Genomic DNA, 7,846 nt, shown 5'->3' with positions numbered 1-7,846 from the left:
TATTTAGACGTATTTTAGTTCTAGATACATCCATTTTTATCCATTTCTGCGACAAATAATTCCGGACGGAGGGAGTACATTTATGGCAGCATGTAGTCATCATCTGTTAAGTGTATATCATACTGGTTTGATGCAATCTATACTGACCATCATTAATAAAACACTTTGAAAGGCTGTTATGATCCCTGATCATACTTACATATTCCATTTGAAATATTTCCTTTTAACTAAAAATAATTATTTATTTTTTGCAGAGCCCTGAGCTAAGACGATATCGAGATCAAGTTCAGGCCCTAGAGAGCAGGGTAGGTGCCTTTGCAGATTTGTTTTGCTTAGCAAGGGCAGCTACATGCGTGTGCAGCAAACACGTTGCTGTGAATTTTCACTCCTCCTGTACTGTTGAAGTTTCCCTTGAATTCATATAGTCACACAAGCATGACACACATGAAAGCTGGCAACCATGGCAAGCATAGCATGCAAGCATTTGCACATTGCTGAAAACACCATGCTTTAAGTTCTCGACCTGGAGGATAAACTGCAGAAGAAAGTTATGTGATCTATAAATAAAATACCAAATATATCTAGTGGATTTGCTTTCCATCATTAAACTTTGGAAAGGAAACAAAGGCTATGTTCCTCAGTTCCTCTTAAGTCTTAACCTACAAACTGCATCTGTCTGATGGTAATATTGCTGATGGATAATTGTTATATGCTGTTACCTTTTCAGTTATGCCAGCTTATGGATAACTTGATACGGAATGCAGACAATGAAGCTTCCTTGTCGGTATTGTTTCATTCAACTCACTCATTGCCAGGGAAACTTATGTGCAGTGAATTACAAAACTGCTAATTTTCTTTAGGAAGTAAGCATTGTAAATGGAAGATGCTGCATTAAAATAACTGGGGATAAGTCTTCAAGTTTTGATGGATTACTACTCTCCAGGTGTGCTTTGCTAAAGAAGATTTTTGTTTCATCATTTGGTTTCGCTTTATATGAGATAGTTTTGTTTAAAATCTTATTTATATGCCTGCTTTGCGCTGACAAATTTCCATAATGCTGGGAGTTTTTAAACTTTGTAGTATTAGCACTAAAGTATATGCTTGGGATTTGGATCACGAACATATGAGATTACCTTTATATCATCTGGCGCATACTCATCTTTTTTGTTAGTACCGACATCCTGTAAAAGGGAGTCTGCTAGGAGAACCAAAATCTTGGCTCTCTCTTAATTTTAACCCAACTTCCGAGTTTTGACCAATGTTTTTTTAAGCATAGTTTTGACCAATATGTATAGTAATATGCGTATGTGTTGAATTTGATTTGGCTGTTTGACAGTTGGTATTGATCAAGATTGATATGTATGTAGTGGTTCAGATGCTGGAAGTATGATAGAACCAATTGTTGCTGTTCCACTAAATGATGAGCTACAGGGCGCAAGAGCACTAGTGGTTAGAGCCGAGCTTGAAGCTTTATCGAAACTGACTGACAAGGTTTGAAAGGTTGATCGATTTGGTTTTGCTATTTGGCTATTTTCTGTATTCTTATCCTTACACTTATTTTTCAATTTTAATTTGCAGATTCTTCTTGAGCTTGATAATATTCAGATTTTGATGCAGGAAACAGTTACACTCGATAAGGTGCTGTTGTTTTTCATTACCCATTTCCCATGAAAAGTAGTAGTCACTGATATTTTTATTTGACATAATCTATTAGCACTGTAGGGTTCATACTCTCAAGAGCTCTGACTAGGATTTTTTTTCTCGAACACATGTTTAAACGTGCATCATTTTGTATTAGAAGAAACACAAAGAAGTTGCAATACATCGGCCAAAACTGTGAAACACAGAAAAACATTGAAAACTAAACTGAAAAGGGAAAAATGAAAATGGCAAAATTGTACAGGGCAAGGCAAAAATGGATAGGCTAACGCCTGAGCAGCCGGCATTGCGAGGATTACTGGTGCAACACAGTCTGGGGGTCTAGAGTGCACTGGTAGCTTCCTCAGTTCCTTGGCACCGGTAATTCTCCACTGCTCAGCCTTGTCGAGGATCAGATCCACAAGGTCGCTCGAGACCGGCCTCATGTTATCAAACACACATGCGTTTCTCATATGCACAGCCACCAAACAATGAGCATGACGAGGGAGCGACCCCTTCCAACTTCTCCCTTGTTCTGCTTGTCGCATCCGCGAACCAATGATAGAAATCCTCATTTGGCACTGGGCAGATTGCCTCGGCGCCATATTCGTTAAGCACTTTGAACCATATCTTACGAGAAAGCACACCTGTGTGCAGATGGGAGACAGATTCATCATCTTGATCACAAAAAGGGCACAGTGGCAAACCTCGGCGAGCAAAATGATCAGCAGTCCAGCACTGGTTCGCTACCGCCCATCCAGGAGAAGAATTTCATCTTCATCAGTGCCCAGAACTCCCAGTATTGCTGCCACATGGGGTGGTCAACCATTTCTTCAAAGAACGCAAGGTAGGCAAGTTTTGCAGAATACTTGCCTTCAGCTGTCCAGTGCCACTTCAGCTGGACCTCGTATCTGGCGAAGCTCATGCAAGTAATATCACACACCCAGCGTGTTGCCTTGCAGACAGTTCACTATCGAGAGATACGCGTGCGCCTGCTGCCAGGACAGTGGGAGCAAGCAAAATAACCCTTTCCAACTGGTATCTCTATTTGCTCGACTCTAATCGTACACCTGCTAGCCTTGTCTGGCCATCACCTTCCTCCCTGCGGGACTGCAGTGACCTTTCACCGCAGTAACTCATTCTGACAACCTATGCAGCAACTGAACATTCAACATTAAGGGAAGCCACAAGACATCTAAACAGTTCCGATACTTACACAACACCTCCTTCAATGAGATATCTCACCATTTCCCATCGTCCCTATTCCCAAATTGTCTATCGTGTTTACAATCACATAGTGCAGCAGTTTCATAAGCATTTAGTTTTTTTTATGCATGCTTAGTTGCTTGCTTACCCCAGATTGTTTTGCTTAATATGTATGCGCACTTGCTTTGCAGGTCACAGCTCGTGCAAGATACAGTATAGCATACGATGGTACACTTCCTGACCTGTATTTGCCAAACATTGAGCATGGAATTGTCAATGCGGCTAAAGATGAGCCTGCCAGTACAACTTCCTCAGCCCAACTTACTAAGAGGCCATGGAAACTGTTCATTCCAAATGCATACCATCCACTATTGCTCCAGCAGCACCAGGAAAATTTGCGTCGTACAAAAAAGGATGTTGCAAGTGCCACAGCGGTTAGTTTCCCCAGGACCACCTTATTCTACTATCATTATGCAGAAAATTTGTACTCATTGATAGTGAGAGTGCATTTTTTGTTTACATCTAATATACTTTAGACTAAAACATCATCTATTCATATGTCTTGATGGGATTTTTTTATCAACCTACAGTTATCCAGTTCTCATTTTGCTTCCTGTTGTAGGAGATTCGTAGGAGGAGGATATACGGACAAGATATCACAGAGGAAGATCAACTGGCTTCAGAACTTGATTTCATGAAAATTAGGGTTAGTCCTCGTTTGGGGGTAAACAATGTGTATTAGCACTTTCATTGGATAATTTATGTTTCAGTTTGCAGGTTTCTGAGCTGGAGAGGAACCATCCGATCCCAGTAGATTTTATGATCGCGGAAGAGACTACTGTTTTGGTCATAACTGGCCCAAATACTGGGGGAAAAACAATCAGCTTGAAGACGGTTGGGCTGGCATCGTTAATGGCCAAGATAGGTAACTGGAACAATGAAGTTGAGATCCTTTCACTGTTATGATTGTGATCATAAGCTACACCCTCAAGCTTTCGTAGAGTATGCCATTACTGATTTTTCTGTATCCTTATAAATTTGGTATGCATTGATTGCATTATCAATTACACACTTTCTGACATGACTTGTTGGCAGAAAATTGAAGATATGGAGTATTTTTCTGCTTTCAACTTACTATTGCACACTCTTAATGAGTAAGCAACCAGCATTACTTGCATAAGTTTGCCCTTCTGCTGTAGGTCTATACATTCTAGCTTCTGAACCAGTTAAAATTCCATGGTTCGATGCTGTTTATGCTGACATTGGAGATGAGCAATCTTTGACCCAATCACTCTCAACATTCTCTGGGCATCTGAAGCAGATTGGGGTATATTTTAGTTTATCATAATCAGTATTCTATTAGTTCTGAATCCTAACTTATTAGTCCCGTACTTGCAGTAAATCCTTAACTATCCGTACAGCATCTGAACCTTCGTTTTATTAGGCCATTCGCGCTCAGTCAACTTCACAATCCTTGGTCCTTTTGGATGAGGTGAGTACTTTATCATATGCCTTGATAACTATTTGATTAATTTTGATTCGTTAATGTGTATTAGCTTAGTGGCAGTATGATCGTAAAGTTGGGCTATGGATATTGTGGTTTCTAATTTGTTTTTGTGCCGATGCCGATTCTTGTCTATTCTTCTAACTGACAAAAACTGTCATGTACTCGGCAAGCCGTTTTAAAAATGAATGCATGTTTCTCAGTTCTGGAAACTATCAAACACATGTAACATCTTTTTTTGTCAAAGTATTCAGTACATGTTAGTAGTTCAGGACGCAGTACACATTACACCATTAGCCCAACTCATTATGGAAATATCATGGATGACATGGACTATCTCATTATCTATAGTTGAGTCTTTTCTCTGTAAAATACTAAAATATGATGGCAATGCCTTATTTTTCATATTAGGTTGGTGCCGGGACAAATCCACTCGAAGGAGCTGCTTTGGGGATGTCTCTCTTGGAGTCTTTTGCTGAAGCTGGTTCCTTTCTGACTCTAGCTACAACTCATCATGGAGAACTGAAAACACTGAAATACAGGTTCCAAACATTTGAAGCTGATTTTTTCCTGGCATTATGGTCTTGACTCTTAACTAATTAGTTTAGTTATTACGCCTTTGTTGTTATTCAAATGACACTGTTTGTGATACCTTGTCATCAACCATAAGTGTTATTTCACTGATATTCAACAAAAGCATGCCAACTCAACATGATTGCAAAACTGGAAGGACAATAACTGTATAAGTCTACAAGGTCTAGTACAGGTTATTGTTGATGGTTACAATGTCATTTTCAACTTAGTTTCTTGTATCTACATAGAATGCACTCCTGATTTTACTCGGGCTTTTCACATTTACGTGATAAGTTTCCTTTTGTTGAGTAATACTATTAAAAATGCTGTTCTTGAAGCAATCACTATTTCCCCCAGTTTACACCAGGTGCAAATTTACTTGCGTGATTTCATGGAATTTATGTCCAGAAGATAATTTTAGGAATGCAGCAATGTGGCTTATTGTGTGCCCTAAATTACGAGTAACTCTTATCCAATGAACACTGCATCATTATTCGTTATTTTAATGCTTTCAGCAATGATTCATTTGAGAATGCATGCGTGGAATTTGATGAAGAGAATCTAAAGCCTACGTTCAGGATACTTTGGGGAATACCAGGTTAATTGCTTTATATTACATGTTCCTTCTTCGATCATAATATGGTGGTGCTTGTTTGGGTGCTCTGATGTCACTGCCCTTAGAAGATGCTAGAAAGCCCTACATCTCATGTTTTCTACGTCAAAAATCACACAAGGTGACCATTAACCAACCCCACCTGCCAGTTGATTGTTGGCTTGTTGAATCAAATATGCTATGGCAAAAAGAAGGTCATATTCATTCATTCTTCAATTTCTAGTGGACCAAATAGTGAGGCCTTCGTCTTCTTGTAAATATGTGGCATGCTGTTCTATCCTGAGGATGTCAACCTAGCTGACTAACTCCATATTAAGGATAAAACTTGCTCTTATTTCATTCTTGTTTTTTAAGGTGTTATATAGGTATCGGAACTGATGTCTGCTAAAACTAGCTCTCATTTTATTTTTGGAATTCTTTTGTACTCATGTTTCGTTACGCATATAGGGCGTTCAAATGCAATCAATATTGCTGAAAGGCTAGGTTTGCCCTTGGATATTATAGAAAGTTCTCGGCAGTTACTTGGAACAGCTGGTGCAGAGATAAATGCGGTAAGTTCGACAGGATCATGACAATCCTTTATTTCTGAGATTAATATTGGCCTTTTTGTATTGTGAAGTGGCAATTTGGTTTTATAACATCGAGTTGCTCAGATGCTATAATATTTCGCGTGTTACTGATAGAAATGGTGTCTTCCCTGGCACTGGAAATTCTGTTATTTGCTTGAGGAATATGTGTTCTTATGTTAGAGACTCATCCGTATATTGCTTCAGTTAGAATCTGCAAGGTCGAATGCTTCTTCGGTCTGGATTAATACGATTTCCTGAACAAGTCCATCTCAAGTGTTTGTTTTGCAGTTGATTATGGACATGGAAAAATTCAAGCAAGAATACCACGAACAACTTCAGCAGGCACAACATTATCTTATGTGAGAACTTCCTCGCTGGTTTTATGTACATTTGAGTATATGCTGCAATTTTCCCCTGGAAAGGATCCCTGTTTGCATGTCATATATGCATTTAAAGCTTGTACTACAATCTTTTAGTAAGGATAAGTTTAACTGATTTTGAGGTTTGGTGTAATGAATGCTCCGCTAATGTTGATCTGCCTTTCTAAGTGAATTTGTAGTTCCATTACACAGAAGTTTAGGCATTTTCTGATGCATTAGTTTGCTTATTAGACTATTATAGTACTCAAACTCAGTCACAGCAGAATTGCTTATCTTATATGTCCACTTATTGCGTATCAGGCAGTCCAAGGAGCTTCATAATGACTTGGAAGTAGCACAGAAGAGCATTGTAGATCACAGTACCGCTCAGAGAAAAAGAAAGTCAAGAGTAGTTTCGGAGTATGCTGTTATGGCTCGTTCGATCATTCATAAGAAGTTCCAGCAGTACAGAGAATCTGCAGTAGCTCAAAGAGTGCTAGAAGAAGAGAAGGCTGCGGAGAAAGCCAAATCTGAGGGGGCGAAAAGCCCCGAGCCATCTAGCACTTCTGCCCTTAAAAAGACGCAGAATACAAATAGCATCACGGTCGCAGAAGCTAATGGCAAGATAATAGGTTTGAAACTCATCATTTTCATATATATTATTATCTCCCTCCCAGTCCCATGTAGTTCGAGGACAAGTTAATTAGCTAAGGTTTCCTTTTGAAATAGATGAAGATGGTGGGATCCCAGAAGTTGGGGATTTAGTTTACGTTCCTAAACTCAAGAACCAAGCTACCGTAGTCAAAATAGATTCGTCCAAAAATGAAGTGCAAGTCCAAGCTGGCATGATGAAGCTCAAGCTAAAGTTGAAAGATGTCAAGGTCCAGAAGCAGAAGACATCAAGATAAAATGGTTGCTCTACCCTGCAATAGTATATAGAGATAAGTATGTAAATGTTGTTCAGTTCAATATATAGAATTTCCCATTTTGACTGTACTATAGCCATGTGAGTTTAGACCCCTAGTTTGCATGTTAAATTAGCTGCTTTCTCTTTGACATGATGTAAATGTTTTTCTTTTTTTGCTGAAAAACTTCTGATCTATTCATCTTCAATCATGGTAGTAAAACGAACACCAAAAATAATAAAAATTATATCTAGATCCGTAGACCACCTGGCGACGACTACAAGCACCGAAGCGAGCCAAAGGCGCGCGCTGCCGTCATCCCCCTCCATCTCCGGAGTCGGGCACAATGTTATAGTAGACAGTCGGAAAATCATCGTGCTAAGGCCCTATAGAACCAGCGCACCAGAACAACCGCCGATGAAGAATAACGAAGATCGGAAGGATCCAAACCAAAGACATGATGTAAATGTAATTGTTAA

General features: G+C 39.3%; 1 protein-coding gene across 2 annotated transcripts in view; it reads left to right on the top strand.

The window, feature by feature from the left end:
- LOC123048714 (endonuclease MutS2) overlaps nucleotides 1–7,564 on the top strand; it is a 9,862-nt gene extending 2,298 nt beyond the window's left edge. For both annotated transcript variants that reach the window (XM_044471759.1, XM_044471767.1), the window contains 16 exons: nucleotides 255–305; nucleotides 728–784; nucleotides 861–943; nucleotides 1,368–1,491; nucleotides 1,579–1,638; nucleotides 3,036–3,278; nucleotides 3,467–3,550; nucleotides 3,622–3,769; nucleotides 4,044–4,171; nucleotides 4,289–4,336; nucleotides 4,760–4,890; nucleotides 5,437–5,519; nucleotides 5,982–6,085; nucleotides 6,392–6,462; nucleotides 6,784–7,094; nucleotides 7,192–7,564. In XM_044471759.1, coding sequence (XP_044327694.1) covers nucleotides 255–305; nucleotides 728–784; nucleotides 861–943; nucleotides 1,368–1,491; nucleotides 1,579–1,638; nucleotides 3,036–3,278; nucleotides 3,467–3,550; nucleotides 3,622–3,769; nucleotides 4,044–4,171; nucleotides 4,289–4,336; nucleotides 4,760–4,890; nucleotides 5,437–5,519; nucleotides 5,982–6,085; nucleotides 6,392–6,462; nucleotides 6,784–7,094; nucleotides 7,192–7,370 — 1,905 coding nt within the window. In that variant the 3' untranslated portion in view covers nucleotides 7,371–7,564. The remainder of the gene's footprint in view (nucleotides 1–254; nucleotides 306–727; nucleotides 785–860; nucleotides 944–1,367; nucleotides 1,492–1,578; nucleotides 1,639–3,035; nucleotides 3,279–3,466; nucleotides 3,551–3,621; nucleotides 3,770–4,043; nucleotides 4,172–4,288; nucleotides 4,337–4,759; nucleotides 4,891–5,436; nucleotides 5,520–5,981; nucleotides 6,086–6,391; nucleotides 6,463–6,783; nucleotides 7,095–7,191) is intronic.
- The last annotated feature ends 282 nt before the right edge of the window (nucleotides 7,565–7,846 follow it).

Source organism: Triticum aestivum, chromosome 1A, assembly GCF_018294505.1.
Source record: "Triticum aestivum cultivar Chinese Spring chromosome 1A, IWGSC CS RefSeq v2.1, whole genome shotgun sequence".
NCBI classification, from domain to species: domain Eukaryota; kingdom Viridiplantae; phylum Streptophyta; class Magnoliopsida; order Poales; family Poaceae; genus Triticum; species Triticum aestivum.
Note: the sequence above shows the minus strand (reverse complement) of the source record. Positions and strands in the feature narration are given on the sequence as shown.